This window comes from Linepithema humile, chromosome 1, assembly GCF_040581485.1.
Source record: "Linepithema humile isolate Giens D197 chromosome 1, Lhum_UNIL_v1.0, whole genome shotgun sequence".
Taxonomy (NCBI): domain Eukaryota; kingdom Metazoa; phylum Arthropoda; class Insecta; order Hymenoptera; family Formicidae; genus Linepithema; species Linepithema humile.
In genome coordinates, this window is record NC_090128.1 from 27,289,469 (window position 1) to 27,308,355 (window position 18,887).

Genomic DNA, 18,887 nt, shown 5'->3' on the forward strand with positions numbered 1-18,887 from the left:
CAAAAATAGGAGAAAGTAAATTTTGAAGAATAAATAAACACAATTATGAGCTAATTAAAATAGTGAGCAAACTGAGTCAACTGAACACAAACAAAAAACTCACATTTTAACGTGCATCAACTGTTTCTCTCCGACAAATGAAATTATTTAAATGTTTCAAGTCTTTAAAATCAATTATAATTAATTGAATTGAACACCCTATAATTGATCTTTATAATTATATTAAAATACTATAATTAATTTTCAATTATATTAAAATTATTCATTGAAAATTAATTATAATTAATTGAGTATTAATTATAATCAATTAAAAATTAATTATAGGATGTTTAATGACGCGTGTCGATTGATACCCCTCCCTGCACCTTCGCATCTTACAAACATATGCAACTCGTGCGACGCAATCAGGCGAATTAATTAGTCAATCAAGCGGGCTTCGTCTCCTCCGGTCCTCTCGTGATTCGATCGCCCAGCCAGTGGCAACAAAGGGCATATTTTTATCGCGCTAATATTGTCTAGGCGAGGTGCGCCGTCCCTGTTTTCCTTGTCCCGATGCTCCAGTCGTTTTTCTCGCACACGTCACCCAGGTTCAGATTCGCTATAACTTGCATGTCCCGTTTCGGCTCGATGAACTTCTAAAGATGATCGTCACGTATCGTAGACGCCTACGCGCGCCACTATCGATAGTTTTACACCCTTATTAAAACGCTCAGGGCTGCGATGGGTCCTCGCGGACCTCGACCGGCGAGCGCAAATTGGCTAAGCATGCAGACTTAAATGGCTCTCTATAATGCTATTAAGACCAGTATGACTATGTACCAATCAGTGAGATAATCGTAATATTATCGTATGCCTATTTTTTTTTTTCGCGCTTTTCTCTCCCTCTCTTTCGCGCAACCCAATGCGTCTTCTTGACCCATCATGCCGATATACAGCAGCTGTACATTTTTTTTAGGTGATGATACGCTCGTAGGGTCTCTGCCGCCCCTTCGCGATTCAATCATCGTAGATCCTAATACGCAAACGTATTCTTCTTCTAAAAATGTGCAAAACCCCGTGTTGGGTTTACTCACAATATTTACAGTATCTCGTTTGCGACTTACATATAATAAAACTTGGTGTTTGGTAGCAAAGCTTGTTTTTTTTTTCTCCCCTCTCGGTCGAAGGAATTCGAAAATTTCTCACTATCTCGTACATACGCATAACACATGTTCTCAGCAATTCCAATTTCTTAAGATTAAAAAGTGGAGATCGCACAAGAGATCCTTTCAACAAAGCGCGCAAAGTAATTATTTCGTCGATAAATTTCTTTCTTCGCTCCTCGATCAAGGCCACATTCCTCAGTCCTCGCATCCGTACTCGATTCGCACTTCGACATCGTGGTACCGATACTCGTCCTTGAATGTTGAACAGAGGCGGATTCCCGCAATGTGCGCGACGTTTCAGTAACGATTATAATTAAGAACGATCGACGATTCTCACACAATGGAGTTTCGCTGTGCGTTTAGCGTCATTAAACGTATTGCATATTATCAATTATTTGGAACGAGACGGCAATCAATATCGTATGCTTGGCTGCAAAGGAAAAGGGGATGCCAAAATTTTATTTAAAGTGCGTACTCCACTTCCGAGATTCTCATACAGCATCCATGCCCTTCTATCTCACAGCCGCGGCGTGATATTGGTTGCTCTAATCCCAAAAATATTATAATTCAAAAATTGGTGTCTCGTATCAGATTAACACTTTCGAGATCTTCAGCGCGATCAGTATATTCCGATTAAATAAATCTGTTTCACTCGAAACAACGTTTAGAATCTACCGATTGGAACATGAGTCCCTGGTGAATTTCAATATTGGGTCCCTGTATACTATACACCATTTCCCCTTTCACTCGACTATCCCTGATCATCCACATCCGCGAAATATATATATATATATATATTTTTTTTTTATGCGTGAGAAATATCTTTATCGCAAAAAAAAACAACCGAGCGCTTCGAGGCTACTTATCTCTCATTCCCTCTTCTTTCTTTCTATCTACTTTGCACAAATAAAATTCTTCGTTCGAAAGTCAGAAAGGGGAAGGGGGGGGGGGGGGATATCACGTACATCAAGAGCTATACACAATTTACTGTTATCGTTTGTTAATTTTCTCCTAACTATATCCTAACGCCAAGCAGCGAGTCACACCTACATAAGTTTATGGTTTCAATATATTTATATGTTTATATATATATATATATTTATGTATAGAGCACTAGAGATATTAATATATATATGTATGATACATATAATATATTAATATGATAACGTTATCTATATATGGTCAGTGCAACACGGTATTGAGCTTCAATTGATCTAACGACAAAATCGGCACGATTTCGATGCCTACGCTGACTCGTCGTCGTCTAATAAAGTCTTTTCTAGTCAATCGATCTGATCTGCGTTAATGATAATCTTTATATTACGTCGTATCAAAAACGACTCTTTTTACGTGCTTTAATCGCGATAAGTCTTTTTAATCTTTATTCGAAAAGATAGAAACCGGTATATATAACTCCATTGAATTCAATATAATTTCACTGGTGCAAAAATTATCCCGATTATTTATGACAATATTCACACAAGCTCCTGCTTTGATTTTCAATGTAATGAAATATTTAAAAAATGATACGGATCTTTCTTTCTTATTATAGACGTCTTTAATCTACATTAACAAACATTGATGTTATGCGAAAAAATCAATATATTTTGTTTTTTAATTCAAGGAAAAGAAGTTCAGAAACAAATTTTCTCGTTTTAGACGTCAAAATGTAATCGGTTGAAATGCGGAAACGGGAGCCTTAAATATCAGTTTAGTCATTTTATTTATAGCTATAAAGTTCTCTTCGTGTGCCAATAGTCCAAAATTTGAACTCACTGAAATTACATCGGTTTCAATTCTTGTCTTCCTTTAATCGTTTGGTTCGATTCTTAACGACACAGATCCTCAGAATATCTATCTATAATTTATTTTTTTTTTTTTTTTTAGGAGACTATATGAATTTCGAAATCTGATGAGTGACATTTGCGGCTGAAGAGTCGAGCGAGGCCGAGCAAAAGCTCGATTTTGGTTTGATTCGAAGCACCTTCTTTGACGAGTAACAAGCAAGGCTAACGGAAAAATTGACTATTAAATCGCATCGTGATCGCTGCCCTTCTTCGTATAACAACGGATTTCACTGGCCGTGTTTTATAAAACGATATTGTATTCGCTAAAATTTCATGTTATGTACTGTACAGATTCGCCGTCATCGGAGACCATATGAGATTCACGAAAGAGACATGCAATTGCAGGGGAAACGCCGGAGATAGATAACGCGAACGATATTAACCGTAGCGCGGGTAGAAGAGGCACTTTCTCGTCAAAATCTCTCGCATATCGCACGCCGTGTTGCTTGTTTCCCGTACATTATAAGGAGATATCAGACCTGCTTTTTTACCTTTCCAATAGCAAAAAAGAAAAAAAAAATAATCTTGTTTCTAAACTAAAGTGATGCCTGAACAGCATTTGAGAATATAATAAAAACCAGCAAACATATTCCATAAGAGTGCACGTCGAGTTTTAATAAATTAAGAATTGCGCCTTGTACATGTTGAAGTATGTATATGCGTAAATCAAACAAAACATTGCTATTTAAAAATGGTCAAAAATAAAATAAATAAAAAATGCATGATACACGTTAAAAATAGAGCATAACAATGTGTATTTTTATGAGAGTATTTTCCTCTTTTACCCGGGAAGATGTAACCGCACTAAGTAATAAAATATTTATACATCGTGACGATTTTTTCCACGTACGCACACATCTCCATACACAGTTCGATCGAGAATTTTTTACGAAACGACCTTAAACTGATAGGCGAAGCGAAACAGAATATTCTGTCGGAAGCATGAGTTGAATTTGTCGAGATATGAAACAGTAGTCCGCGATGCACAGAATCCAAGTGGAACGCATTGCTTGGCTTTTTCGTTTATAAAATAGAAGACAGTTATTATCGGCAGAGAGCTCAGTAATCAGTCAGTATTCGTGAAGTAAAGAGGTTCGCACGAAACTCAATGTTACTCGTGTTACGATTCGTCATACGATATAGATACTCTCTTTTTGTAATTGTACATTATGTATATGGTGTTCGCATTAGCAATGTAAACAAATTTACAATGAACAGAATTCATTACTATATCAGTTTTGCAGGGCGCAACGGAACAAGACAGATTGCATAACATTTTTTTAAATATGTAAATCGTACTTTATATGCATTTTACAGTGATGTTAATTCTTATTGCTATGTGTGTGTATATATATACACACATAAGCAATAATTATATATATATATATATATATATATATATTTAAAATATAGAATTTAAAAAAATAATAAATCATTATACATATACTATACATTTACAGTCTTATCGTTGCTTGTTAATAATAAAATTTACCCATCTTATTACTGCCGATAAAAAATGAAAGCAATATTTTCCAATATTAAATTTTATACTAACCAAATGACTCGAAAAATATGTTATACATGCTGTTTTATTCCAATTAGCGCCCATATTAACATCACATATACCAAGAATCTAGTGTGACCGACTCTTAATATTATCTACAATATACAAATTCATTTATTTCAATTTACACGTGAATGCGGTCCCTCGTTATACGCGCATATTTATTCATGAGTATTTCTGACCGGCTCACGTATATTGAGGTAGACGTAAAATATTAATTAAGTAGCCACTTCTGTCCCGTTGCGATTTCTCGACAAGTTTGTTGGCAAGAATTTGCAGCGACCGGTGTGTGGTGCGCGATATATAAAAGTACATAGGGATAACTGAGTCAAGGCAATAAGTCCTAATTTTAAACCAAACCACGTTACTGAGCCTGCCAGTACCTTCACAGCGCATTAACGAGTAGGTCCCACGACTCTTGGAATATTCGTAGATAAATAAAATGACGAGTACGAAGAATGCGACATGAATGTGTAAAGTAATATGTATATATATAAAGTACTATGAAATTTTTTTTTTTAATTTAAGTTCTTTCATCACTAATCAAAAATACGATTCAACAAGTGTACAACTACACGAATGGTCAGCCGATGTGTTGAGAGTGTTGCATTAGGAAGCACGCGCGCGGCCGTTTATATATGGAAATCAGCGGAATATTGCAAGATCTTCTCTAACGATTTTCGGATTTTGCGACACTTCGCTCGTTGCGTTCGAGAGGTTTTCCTTGAGGCGATTTCCGCGATATTGTCAAATCACCATTTGTAAAGGGTATATAACAATCTTCTCGAAACATTTTCGGTTTCGTAACATTCCTCACGCAGAGACACGCTTGTAGCGTACATAGGATTAATATAACAACATATGTTACAATTCGTTCCCGTAATTCTTATTACAAACAGTTTTCTAGGGTGTGTGTGTGTGTGCGTTCTTGAATCGATGCACTTGCTCTTTGCACGCAAATTGGGTCGCGGAATTACGATTTTTCAGTACGGAAATAACACCTGATGTGTCTGCAAGTGTTTTCGGCTTCCTATCACACTCTCGATTTACGATTTGCGACAACTGGGCGGTAGGATCGGGAGTTGAGGGAATATTACAGATAAAACAATAAAAAACGCGATCACTTTTTGATTTGCAGCCATGGATGCTTGAGGCACTCGGCTGCGGTAGCTCGCATGCTCGGATTGAATTCGAGCATCGGTGTTAGGAACTCTGCGAACTCGCGCGCTTCGCTTGGTGTCCAGTCATACTTCTCCGTCAACACTTCGTACAAGCCCCACGGTTTTAATCCGGTAATATGCTTCAATTCACCCTTTTTGTTGAAGTATATTTTTGAGTTCTTCCCCGAAAGTGCGATACGTTTCGGTATTTCTCCTAGCAACTCGATAATATGAGCTAAATGATCTTCATCTCTGAAATATTAATAGATTTCATATATCAAATCAAATGTTATGAGAAAACAATTTATACAAAGTTCATACGGCTGCAATCGAATGGTATTGAATCTCGCAATTATTACCTGCAGTAATCTTTGCCACTGTGTGGTTCGAAAAGATAGTCACCAGTCGCCAGTTCGAATGCCATGCAAGCAGTGGACCATATATCGGCGGAAGTGTCGTATCCAGAACCTAACAGAACCTCAAGCGACCTGTACTGACGGGTCTGAATGTCGTCTGTGAATTTTTTATGAACCCAACACGCGTTTCCGAGATCTGCTATCTTCACGTCGACCTCACACTCCATTATGGCAGGATCCAGGGGCGATAGAGACGCCCGTTTTAATTGTTTACTTTCCGGTGGATTTAACGATCTACGACCTAAAAGATAACCAATGAATGAAATTGCAACAAAAACAGACGTATATTGCTTGACGCAGGCAATTATTGTACCTTCACTGCATTCGTCGGTATCTTCGGGATCAGGTGGCAGTACACCCTCGCCACAACTTTTTTCCACATCGCACACATTGTCCATCTTTTCGGATTCTTCTTCGGGTAATAGATTCTGTATTTTCTCACCGCCAGTTAAACCATCCACTCCGTTCATGTGTAAGGAAGGTGCGGACGGTTCCGAGATATCGGGCGAATCTTTGCTTTCCGTCGTATTGTCTTCTATGCTTTCAGTATTAAGATCCTGGTCTAAGCTATTCGTTTCAACCTCGCCGTTCTCTCTCGTGCTATTCGCGAGTTTACTTTGTTCCTCTAACTCCTCGATCTGTTCCATCTGCTTCTTCAAAAGTTCATTTTGTCGCTTGGCTTTCTTTTTTAATTTCTTCTTCTTGTTCTTGGACATTTTGGAATTCGGCGTGGGTTCTTGAAATTCCTTCGGTGCGGTGGAAATGAGGGACACTGGCAATTTTGCTCCCATAGAATGGAGTTCCGTCGCTTCGCAAGCTAACTTTCGTATGTAAGCTTCATCGACGCATACGAGAACATTTTCAGGTTTAATGTCTGTATGAATAATTTTACCTGGAAAACGGAATTAGCATATAGTGATAAGTTTATTGAAATCACAATTATTGCGGTTGTAGTATGTTTTTTTTTCAATTTTTAATTCAGGCAAGATAATATATTATTAAGCTACTGCATAAAAACTGTCTACATACATAGATGCTATCAATGACTTAAACAATCGTCTTACATTTATTATGAAGATAGTCGAGACCTTCAAGGACTTGTCTGATGATGCGTTTAACATTATTTCTTGGAATTCCTCTGTAGTTTGACTTGATAATCAATTTAAGAAGATTATGTCCGAGTACTTCGAATACCATGCAAACATGCAGGCCATTAATGCCGCTGATCTTGAAGTCATTGAGCAACTGGACGGTCTTATTGCGCTTAGGATCGGTGGGATCCGTATCGCGCACATCTTTTAATAATTTAATTTCATCCAATGCAGTCTCAGTGAAATGGGATGCGGATTTCACGACTTTAAGCGCCACAAAACGCTTGTCCTGCAGAATAGTTGCAAAACATCCCGTGTTTATGTAGGTGTTAATAAAAGGATCATTATCGTATCAAAGACATACCTGCAAATCCCAGCAGAGCCATACAGTGGAGAAGTGACCCCAACCAAGCTTACGCGTGACATGATAACGATTTAAAAAGAGATCTCCTATCTTCACAGGGTGGTATCCGCCTTTACAATAGTCACTGCTGTCCTCCTGTTCCTCGTCCTCGCTACTGAACACCTCATCGTCGTCCTCTATTGTTTCATTGCTGGAACTATGACACGGTACCAATCTACGACAGATGTATGAATCGTAAAACAGATAATAAATTACGGCCGACACAGTGCTCGGAGTTAACTCTTTCCAATACTAGAAAATTGAGAAGTTGTAAAGTAAAACAAGATTTAATGTATACAATTAATAGCTTCATTACATGTTCATTATTTTGCGCGAACGATGTTTAATATGTGCAACTGTCAATTATCAGGATTTTAATTAATTCAAAAGTAATAATATGATCACTGAAGTTTATGAATAATTAAACAAATTTCATGTAAAATGTCACATAATTTTATACATATATCGCCAGAAATTACGAATAATTGTATATATTATTATTTATGATCTCTGGAGAGATCACTGTTCAATATTTATAATTATATCTTACGTCATAAATAAATCGTTATTATTCATAATTATTCCAGCTCTTATGCACATATGTGTCACCCATTTATTAAAATTTGTTAACGTAGAAACGATAGTAAGGAAAAAAAATAAAAATACAAATCCGAAGTAAGATGTGACTTTTAACGAGCCGATTCGAGGACAAACTGTCATCTGGAGTTAACATGTGTTTGGTTGTTTGTAACACGTTACCGCACGCGTAATTATGACGGGACGCGCAATGACGACTGACGAGATATGCGAGTATACGTACGGTTCGGGCATGTCATCGTTCGTTTTACGGCGATACATGATACGCGGTATGTTAAAATTACAAGTCTGGACGCATCTTCGTGTGCCGGCTGCTCTAATTGGATATCGGGTTTACCTGGTCCCGTTGTCAGTGGTGTAGTTGCGCAGTGAGGCGTCCGAGTACTCGAAGGTGTTGGCGGCGGCCGCCACCTGACCGCTGCGTTGGCCCTTGGAGGTCTGCGCGTCCTGCTCGCTTTGGGAATTGGCCTTGCCCTTGCGCTTGCTGGGCTTGTGTCGCTTCTTCTTCGCTTGGATGGCCAATACCCGCCTGTTCACATCTGTCTTGGTGCTCATCTCAGCGAATAACTGAAGCCCCGCGCTGAGCTGCGACTCTTTGAGTCCCGCTTCTGTCTGCTACCTCCTTTCCTACGAATCTCCCGCACGTACGCAGACACACACGGCCCACACTTCCGCCCGTTCCGGCCGCTCCTTCTCGTATTCTCTCGTCGCCGCTGCTGCTGCTGCTTGATGCTGCTGCTGCTGCTGTGCTGCTGGCTCGCTCTCGCGCACCGATATATCGTGGCACGCTCGCGCCGACTGCAACTGTGACTCGATTCGATTCAGCTCGTCCCGTTTCGTCTTGTCCGCTCACACGTCTTGCAGTTTCGCGCGCGCCTGCTGCAAGCGGCTCGCGGAGAGATCGGCTCTCTTTCTCCCTGCTCGACTCTATTATCACTTCATCTCTCGCGCCGCACGTTGCTCCGCTCGGCCGTTGTTTGAGTATGGCCGTCGCCACACGCTCGTTCTCACGTACGTACGTACGTACGCACGTCTCTCGTCGTCGAGCAGGTGTCGTCGTGTCCTCTGGCAGGTCGTCGACGCCGCGTCGTGATCCTCACTTCACTACACCTCACCGCCGCCAATACCGCTACCGTCGTCCTCGTCGCCGCCTCACCACGCCGCCTCGCCACACTTCGCGACAGCTCGCTTATTCCTTGCTCTCGTCGCGCATTTAATACACCGTAAACACAAGATGACTACTGATGACGACTGAGCCGTGATGCACTTTCTACCCCTTTCCACGCCGCGCGCGATTTCCCACTTCACCTGCGATTTTTAGCGATGGTTAACAGCCGCCGGTTTCAACTACGCGTCGATCGCCATCGCGCTCGATCGCGATTGCAATCCGCTCCGCACCGCGGCAGCAGACGAAATCAGCTCTCGAATTCACTCGATCTTCGACAAAATCTTCTTTTTCCATTTCCCCCCCCCCTTTTTTTTTTTTTTTTTTAATGTATCTTATTTTATTCGTTTACCTTATGATGCGTAAAAATAAAAAAAATGCTATCTCGTTAATTTTTCCGCTTCCTTTTTTAGGCTGGAGTATGCGCTGTTTAGCGACTGTATCACAGCAATTGCGCGCTTCGATTATAACGTTTGAAACTAATTACGTATTGAATTAGCACATACCACCGTAGCGTATATACTGTTACGTCTGGTCACTAGACGTGTGTAGAGAATTCTGTAATATCGACTATTAGCGCGAAATTTGAAATGTCTTCTTATTTTTTAGTCACCCTGCATTCACCGGGTTTACTAGGGATACAGGAGGTAACAATCTATCGTATGAAAAGGATATGAATAAAATTAAATAAAATAGATTAAATTAGCTTACCTAATTTTAATTAGAAACAAAGCCTTATAGATACGTCTTAATAATGCAGATAAAACACTGCTAAATATAAACCAAATAATTCAGTGTTTTCAACTGAACAATGCAGAGAAAAATAGTATGTAGAATTTAATATGACCTAACAGTGAGTCTGCTGGAAGAGAACTGTCTCACGAGCGATGGTATACGTTGGTCTTCTTGTGGTGGGGAGTAGGCCCTCGAGAGTATCGCATAGATTTTTAATCGTCACATCGGCTTCTTGATACGTTGGAATATCGTTTGGCTGGAAGTTGATATGCAGCTCGTTTTCGTTTATAGAAGATAGCCGACGGATAAGATGGGTGTCTGGTAACCTTTGCTTATTTTATTCTTATCTCTTCACTTATTTGTTCAATGCATTGTTCAATTATGCAGTATTCTTATAGCTATAGTATAATTAATATTTTTATAACTAATAATACAGTTAACACTAATCATAACTTCAATCTTGCTCTTTGGATGAATTTTAGATGGACTTGTACAGATCTCTTTAATAATGTTCTGTTTTTTGAATTTTACCATTGTCGGGACATCACAATACATAAGTGTTATCTACAGCGTTGTAGAGTAATGTAACCAACAGTTCTGATATTGTGAAGCTTAAATCTCAACCGTCATGCGCAAGTTGATGCAAGTGGACGATGACGCTCTCTATTGCTCGCTATGGTTACTTTTTAGTTTTGGAAAATTCAACGTGTACACTTATAGGTTAATAATGTTATCACTGAGGCTAGTGTACACTGCATACATTTGCCAGTAAATGAAGAATCAACAAGATATAATCGTGGCTAAATCATTATCATTTCTATGAATATTTCACATACTATCAACGACTGTAAAAATAGAACTTATCAGCTGGTGCTGGAATAATATCAACTTTACTCTTTAGTATCATTAAAATTACAAAACGGTAAGTTTGACCATTTTTTAGTATTTTATTGTTACATAAAACAAAAGAATAGTTGAGTACCAAAATAATTATTGGTCACATCATATATTCAAATATAATTATTACAAACCCCATGCACTGTTGTACACAGAAATGAAAAAGGTTAGCTGGAAAAAAGTGAATAAAACAAGTGTTTTTCATTGTGAATGTTTGTGGTGTAAGAACTATATGTTATTTAGTTTTAATGCATCTTAAGAAATTATTTTTACATTTAATTTTTTATATTTAAAAAAAAAATTTATTTTTAAGTCTCTAAAGATTATCTTATTTTAATAATACTAGCTAATAATAGCAGATATTAGTCTGTAATTATAATTACATGGTTTAATAACAAATAAGCAAACACTCCATGCCTATCTGCTTCTTGCAAATAGTTTTCAATATGTGAGATATGCTTTATATATAAATCACATTGAAATTCGTGATATTAACATATTGAGAAGAAGCAGATTTAATTTTTTGAATAAATTTTTTCATTAACAAAATGTTCTTTATAAATCTTGTTTTTATATGAAAGATGAATTGTACTGTTGCAGGTAGCAATGGGTACATTGGAACTAAAGCAAAGTTTAACTGGTCATAAAGGCAGAGTGTGGAGTGTTTGCTGGCATCCTACAGATGCTCTTTTAGCATCTTGTGGCGAAGACAAAACAATTGTAATATGGAGATTAGAGGGACTTGAGTGGGTTACAAAAATGATCCTTACCGAGGGACATTCTAGAACCATTAGAGAGCTAGCTTGGTCTCCTTGCGGTAATTATATTGCATCAGCAAGTTTTGATGCAACTACTGCAGTATGGGACAAAAAATCAGGACAGTTTGAATGCAATACAACATTAGAGGGGCATGACAATGAAGTGAAAAGTGTTAGTTGGTCAGTTTCTGGTCAGCTACTCGCTACGTGTGGCCGAGACAAATCTGTGTGGGTATGGGAGGTAAATGACGACGAATACGAGTGTGACGGTACTATAATGGAGCATACTCAAGATGTAAAAAAGGTATGTTGCAAATTTATCTATCAAAATATAAATATTGGAAAAAGTAACTATTATGATTTAAGTATATATTTAGTACTTATTCAAAATTTAATTTTGATATTTACAAACAGAGAATTTATATAATGTCTTGTGTGTAAAAAATTTACTTTTATTTTAGGTGAGATGGCATCCACATGAAGACATTCTAGCTTCTGCCAGTTACGATAATACAGTAAAGATACATAAGGAAGAGGCAGCGAAAAACGATTGGTCCAGCATTGCAACTCTATCATCTCACACATCTACAGTATGGAGTCTTTCATGGGATAAAACTGGTAATCGTATAGCAACTTGCAGTGACGATCAAACAGTGAAGATATGGCGGGAATACAAGCCTGGCAATGAAACAGGTGTTGCCACACCAAACAATGTGCCTGTCTGGAAATGTATATGTACAGTGTCGGGTTATCATACGAGAACCATTTATGACATCGACTGGTGCAAAGTTACGGGTTTACTGGTGACTGCATGCGGCGACGATATTATTCGGATATTTAAGGAAGACAGTGATTGCGATCCTCATCAACCAAGTTTTACGATGGTCTGCTCAATGGATAACGCGCACACCCAAGATGTGAACTGTGTTCAGTGGAGTCCTACGGTTCCTGGACAATTTGCCTCTGCAAGTGATGATAGTTTAGTAAAAATATGGCTTTATAAGGAATGAAAAATGGTTTACAACCATAAAATATGTATTTATATAATATGTAATTTTGTTTTATATAATGTAAAAATTACATATATATACACAACATAATTCTATTTTATTTCATACAACTTATACCTCAGATTAGATATAGTGTTCGCAAATTGTTAAATAGTAAATAGTATTATTGTTTACAAAAGTAGGAGTTAATTATTTTCTAATAAAAATTTTGGGATCATTATTTTTCTTAATTTTACATTAAATAGCGAATATAATATATTATTTATCTTGTGTGACCTTTTACTTAATCCATGAAAGATTTTTTATTTTTGTAGCTTATAATTTGATCACATATAATCCTTATTAATAAAACAAATGCAAGTTTTGTGTGACTATTATATAAATGTATTAACTCGCTGTCATTTTATATTTCCAACAGCGTGCTCTTGCTGTAATAAATTATGTATTATCTAGAGCCATTTTTGTTTTAGAGATAAATGCTGAAACGTTTATACAACGTAGGATTATCGTGTGAAAACTTATTGTTGCAATATAAATACATTAAACAGCATAAAACAATACGCATGATGAGTAACACCGGAGGAAATAAACTGGGCATGCCTTTGAAAGAGGTCGTGAGTGCGTTACTCAAATTTGCCGATACGTCACTTGCTGCTTCCTGGGACAATGTTGGATTACTGATTGAACCTACAGAACCGAAAAAAGTGTCGAATATTCTACTGACGAATGATTTAACCGAAGATGTTATGGATGAAGCTATTGAATTAAAAACCGATTTAATAATCACGTATCATCCACTAATATTTGTTCCGTTGAAATCTATTACAACTTCAACTTGGAAGGTAATACATTGAAATTGTATTGATATGTTGTATTAATTTTTATAATATCGCCGAAAAATTTTATTTATATTTATAATTATATTTACAATTTAATTGATTTTTTTTTTAATAGGAACGAACAGTGGCGAGATGTCTAGAAAACAAAATTGCCGTCTTTTCTCCACACAGCAGTTTCGATTCTGTAAAAGGTGGTGTAAACGATTGGTTGGCAGAAGCATTTGGTAAGAATTCACATTACAGCATCTTCATTGACCGTTAAAATGTTAAAATTCCATTATTTATGAAAATTTCCATTTAAGAGCTTGAAAGCAGCAAGCCGATTCAACCAAATGAGAATAATGAAGCTTACGGATTAGGAAGATTGTGCATTTTAAAGAACCGGATATCTATTGACGAAGCAGTAAATTTAATTAAGCAACGTACAAATCTGAAGCACGTAAGATTAGCACGTGCACGCGGTACAGGTAAGTTTTGCATAAAAATAATTAATCACTAACGTAAAAAGAAATCGTGTTCAATGAATGATATAAGTAACTTTGTAGTACACGTGCGTCGAAAGTAGCCTATTACGCGCATGCTTTACGTGCGGAAAGTAGCCAATTTCACACGCAACATATTACCGCACGCTTCAAACTTATTACCGCACACTTCCGGTTTATTACCGCACGCTTCCGCTTTATTACCGCACGCTTCACTTATTATTTCATTACAAAGCAACGCCATCTTGCAGCGCGATAGAAAATAAATAGCCATTACTTCTTCCCTGTCCCAAAGTCTAATCTCAATTGCGCCCAACACGCAGTGACACATGTAAGAAACTGGTAAGGTAAAAAGCGTCTTATCATTACACTTACCCCGCACTTATACTACAATAGGCTACTTTCGACGCACGTGTACTACAAAATAGCATATGTATCAAGTGCGGGATGGCAATTGCCAACTCGTGGGTAGGGAGGGAATGGTCGCACTCGCCTTCGGCTCGTGCGACCATTCTCCCCTCCCTACCCACTCGTGGGCAATTGCCAACTTCCCGCACTTGATACACAATATACTATTATATGATTATTGTTATATTTTAGACGGTTACATCAATACTATTGCACTATGTGCCGGAGCGGGCCAATCGCTGTTAAAAGGCGTTCCTGCAGATTTGTATCTAACGGGAGAAATGTTGCATCATGAGATATTAGATGCTGTGCATTGCGGGACTCATGTTGTATTAACTAACCATTCGGATTCAGAACGTGGTTTTTTGAAAATATTTGCTTCGATATTAGATCGCAGTTTACAAAACTCTGTAAAAGTGTGTGTATCTCAAGCTGATAGAGATCCACTACAAACTGTGTGAACTGTTATAAAAAAAATGTTCCTTATTGTTGTATTCGGTAAAAGGGTTGTATTCATATTCGATACAAAGGTTGAAACGAATGAAATATAAGCATTTAATGTGAAAAAAATTTTGTCTTTTTATATTATCAATTATTTTTTGCTTAGTTTTGTAACTTGCTATTTAGATAGTCAAATATTATCGACGTTGTCAGAGTGACAGCAAATTTAATCAATTTGTCAATATTGCTAAATTTTGTTTACTGGGTAGTTATTCTAATTAATTAAACCATGTGCCATTAAGCTTATAAATAACATATTGATATCCACAATGCATTTAAAGAGATTGTTTTTTAAAAAAGAGTTTTATAGAATGTTTAGTGATAATGCAATTGAGTTTATATTGCATGGAAGATTAAAATCACAAAAACTCTGGAAATAAGAAACATTTTATCTTTATTTAATATCACATATAATTCATTTTAATAAAACTTTAATTTTGAGGCTCTCTTACAATAATATTTAATACATACGCAAAAACGCAAATGTATTTGAACAAAATTTTAGTCAAAAAAATATCGGTTTTAAATTTGCTAATAAGCCTATAATTCCTAAGAAATACGCGACATTGGGACACCGTATATACATATTAAAAGATTGTTTACCCTGATTTAAATATTTCAATCACTCGATTCAAATTTTGATTTTCATATCCAAACCTGTTATATGTATTTAATATTTATTTTAATATCATCGATAAATATATAAAATCAGATCTAAATCAGATCCTTGAATATAATATTTATACTTAAAATTTGAAAATAAAATGACAATACCTTAAATGATATACAATCGATACGTATGATTTAATCATAATAGATTTATTTGCATGAAATAACAATCAGAGCTATTATCTAGACTTATCAAATTAAAAAGTGGACGAGTCTCAAATTGTCCACATAGATTTGATTAATTCCACGGGGAAACGCACGATACACACTGACGTCCTAATTTTAATTTGTATAGCGACAAGCATATCCTGAGAACAAGATGCTGTAAAACTCAAATCAACTATTTAACTTATTAAACAATAAAGTCCGTAATGTGTATCTAGCATTAAATCAAGCTGTTTCTCTTCTTAAATAATTATTAGGTCCAGGCGTTATGATTAATTTCTTTATATAATATATGTATTAATTATAACATATCTCATTGTAAAATGAAGACATATTACACGTCGTTCATACAGCATACAGTATCATACATCAAACAGCAAGTAGGAGCAAACTTTCTTCGATAATTATAATCTCGAATGTTATAATTATAATTACAATAGACATTAAATTGTAATTATAATCTTCTATATTATAATTATCATCTCCATATTACAGCTCTATAACAGTCGTTGGAACAATATAAATTTTCTCTATTAAATAAATTGTTCAATATGAAATGAAATGTCATTAGTGAACAAAGGAACAGTGAGTAGAATTCTAATATGATCGTAGCGCACCATTCGTATTCGACGGTCACTGAAGCGCGTTCTTTATAATTTCGCAATAGCAACTGATTCATCGGAATACCTCGTTTTACATCAAAGACAATTGTTAAGAAACAGTTGTCTTTGAAAAACTTTTACTCATGCGAGCGACTCCAGTTATACTTCAGTGAGACACGCTCACTCTCATGCGTCATCGAGTATTTTTGTTTAGCGACTTTACATCTTATATATTTATATTCTCATACGCGTCCTCACAACATAATGATAGATTTTAACATATATCTCTATGTTAAAATCTAATCTATTTTTTTTTTTAACAGTAACATGTACACATTCTTTTGGCAAGCACAACGTATTGTCTTATAATCATAGTAAAGCAAATGTAACGTTACCTGTTGCTCAAGTGTGCGAGCTTCTGAATTAGAAGAGAAGTACGTAATCGGCAATTATTTTCACAAATAGATCCGATTTTCGCTACCCTGTCTTCATCTTAAATTCCAGAACAGCGTTTCAATTAAACGCTGCTTTTTTACATGTTCCTGTTCAGAAGAGCGTTCCACCACTCTTTCGATCGATCGTTATCTGTTCTGTCCTTATATATTTTTCAATACGTCAATACGTCATTTTGTTCTGCGGTAAGACTTCTTTTGCTTATTATATTCTTTGCTAGACTTGCGAGGTACGCTCTTATTGACTTTTCAAACATAATTTAAGTGACGTTTATGGCCTATAAAAAGTATTCGATAACAGATCTACAGAACAGTCTAATTGAATAATATATTAATTAAGCCGTTTAATTTAATAATAATTTATCAAAATAAATTATAAGGAATGATATAACAGTCTTTAATATTTGTTTGTTCGGAAAGTTTCTCGTCTAGGATTTTCAATTACATTTTCATAGAAGAAAACTAGAAAACTTCCCGAACAGTTCAATGATAACGTATCTTCAAACAACAGGTATATAAATCATAAGTGTGTGAATCACGTTATCGTAAAAAGATTCTCAAATTTTTGTGCAGTTTATTTTATCGATCGTCTAGTCGTACGAGCTCTATAGAGCGTTTAACGATAGATAGTTACACTATCTTCTCTCAAGGTGATTAGTGCGAAAAGAAATCTGAAAAAAAAAAACATTTTTAACTAACACTTATAATGGTCCGTTTAGTAAGGATGATTCAAGAAGGTCAAAAGCGTTGTCGAGATCATTACAAAAGGTAAATTGGCTAATCTTAGCTGGCCGCCGTGCTGCATCGCAGCTGGATGTTCCCCTGCAAATCAAAAGATTAATACTTTTTTTTTTTTTGTAATGCAGTGCACAGTTTTGCGAGATAATATTTATTTTCTCGCAATACGGGATAATCGGAGCGGAATAACACATAAAGATTATACTTAGGTATATTAAGCCACTGTACAAACGTTGTAACAAGTGTAAGAACAGGTGCGTTATAAGATTAAGAAGTACATACCATTAAGTACGTGAACTAAGACTGTCTTTGTGTTAGCGTTGCTGGGATGGCAGGTGTATTGTCCGCTATCCGCCGGTTGAGCACGTTGAATTAAAAGGTATGACGTCGTTACTTCGCCCTTCTCCGTGATAACCGATACTCCACCTCTCGGACTGTCGTAATTGATCACCTGTCACGTGCAGAACCAGGAAAAATGCTATTCTAATTAAATTTCTTCCTACAATGCTTATACAATAGTGTTCATCAAACGTTCAACGTTTCGACAAAAAGGTCAATTTTAATTCAATGATTAATTAATTTTCAGTTGAAAAAAAAGGAGCGGCAGTGACACTGATCGACAACTAGAAAAAAACTATTTTGACATAATAACCAGATTTTTCTTGTTTCCGGTACGAATATTGGAGATGTAAACTCAATTTTCAACGAATTTTGTTATTATTTTAAATCTAAAAATTTTAGTAAAACTATTATAGTTTAATAAAAAAAAACAAACAGTTGAGTAACATTGTAAATGTATACGCAAGTTGTAATTTATAATTAACATTTTCCTTTAATAATGTGAAAAACCCTACTTTATTAATTTAATTAAATAATTATGAACATATTTTTTGCGTTCTCGGTAAAGCATATTAACATATTTATATGTTGTGAGTGTCCTTTGCAAATTAAAAACTGTATAACTCTTTTTTGCCTCGACTCGGTCGCGTTTCCTGGTTTATAAACTAACGGAAATCCAGTTTTGAGAACTTTGGTAAAATCAATATAGCAGATAACAGTTGATGTATCCACACATTTCACTGAAACTCATAATGTTTCAAAGCTGTACTTATATCACTTCCAAAATAAACGGCTCATATGTCACTGTTGCAAAATGGATTTCAAAAACTTTCAGAGCCATCGGAACACGTACCATAAATCTAAAAATACGACTGCCAGAGATATTTTATCTGTTTTATATTAA

At 36.2% G+C, this 18,887-nt stretch overlaps 3 protein-coding genes across 11 annotated transcripts in view; 1 reads left to right on the forward strand and 2 right to left on the reverse strand.

The window, feature by feature from the left end:
* Positions 1-3,009: 3,009 nt before the first annotated feature.
* On the reverse strand, positions 3,010-10,202 carry LOC105668541 (SRSF protein kinase 3). Of its 4 annotated transcripts, none has more exons than XM_012360986.2 (6): positions 8,561-10,202; positions 7,588-7,783; positions 7,197-7,512; positions 6,446-7,024; positions 6,076-6,373; positions 3,010-5,968 (listed from the first exon to the last, which is right to left on the reverse strand). In XM_012360986.2, the coding sequence occupies exons 1-6, from the start codon at positions 8,776-8,778 to the stop codon at positions 5,677-5,679; spliced, it is 1,899 nt and encodes a 632-aa protein (XP_012216409.1). In that variant the 5' UTR covers positions 8,779-10,202; the 3' UTR covers positions 3,010-5,676. The 4 variants fall into 4 exon arrangements, with proteins under 4 accessions (XP_012216409.1, XP_012216408.1, XP_067204921.1 ...); XM_012360985.2 differs by having other exon boundaries at positions 7,588-7,801; XM_067348820.1 differs by lacking the exon at positions 8,561-10,202 and adding an exon at positions 8,177-8,423 and having other exon boundaries at positions 7,588-7,801.
* A 103-nt stretch (positions 10,203-10,305) lies between these two features.
* Positions 10,306-16,399, forward strand: Ciao1 (cytosolic iron-sulfur assembly component 1). Of its 2 annotated transcripts, XM_067348961.1 has the most exons (5): positions 10,663-11,045; positions 13,259-13,630; positions 13,743-13,851; positions 13,930-14,094; positions 14,710-16,399. In XM_067348961.1, exons 2-5 carry the CDS (start codon positions 13,265-13,267, stop codon positions 14,976-14,978), a joined length of 909 nt encoding a protein of 302 aa, XP_067205062.1. In that variant the 5' UTR covers positions 10,663-11,045; positions 13,259-13,264; the 3' UTR covers positions 14,979-16,399. The 2 variants fall into 2 exon arrangements, with proteins under 2 accessions (XP_067205060.1, XP_067205062.1); XM_067348959.1 differs by lacking the exons at positions 13,259-13,630; positions 13,743-13,851; positions 13,930-14,094; positions 14,710-16,399 and adding exons at positions 10,306-10,444; positions 11,621-12,082; positions 12,240-12,878 and having other exon boundaries at positions 10,606-11,045.
* The window catches only part of LOC105668531 (protein amalgam-like), a 63,684-nt gene continuing 60,613 nt past the window's right edge, over positions 15,817-18,887 (reverse strand). For 4 of the 5 annotated variants that reach the window (XM_012360961.2, XM_012360962.2, XM_012360960.2 and 1 more), the window contains 2 exons: positions 17,927-18,095; positions 15,817-17,728 (listed from right to left, as the gene is read on the reverse strand). In XM_012360961.2, coding sequence (XP_012216384.1) covers positions 17,622-17,728; positions 17,927-18,095 — 276 coding nt within the window. In that variant the 3' untranslated portion in view covers positions 15,817-17,621. The remainder of the gene's footprint in view (positions 17,729-17,926; positions 18,096-18,887) is intronic. The other variant, XM_012360959.2, reaches the window with a different exon arrangement.

Excerpts from the sequence above, each read along its gene's own strand:
- Ciao1 (XM_067348959.1), top strand. The coding sequence starts at position 11,627 with ATGGGTACATTGGAACTAAAGCAAAGTTTAACTGGTCATAAAGGCAGA. Across the intron at positions 12,083-12,239 it reads ATACTCAAGATGTAAAAAAG|GTGAGATGGCATCCACATGA; the intron begins GTATGTTGCAAA and ends CTTTTATTTTAG.
- LOC105668541 (XM_012360984.2), bottom strand. The coding sequence starts at position 8,778 with ATGAGCACCAAGACAGATGTGAACAGGCGGGTATTGGCCATCCAAGCG. Across the intron at positions 7,025-7,196 it reads CGACTATCTTCATAATAAAT|GTAAAATTATTCATACAGAC; the intron begins GTAAGACGATTG and ends TCCGTTTTCCAG. Across the intron at positions 5,969-6,075 it reads AGTGGCAAAGATTACTGCAG|AGATGAAGATCATTTAGCTC; the intron begins GTAATAATTGCG and ends TTAATATTTCAG.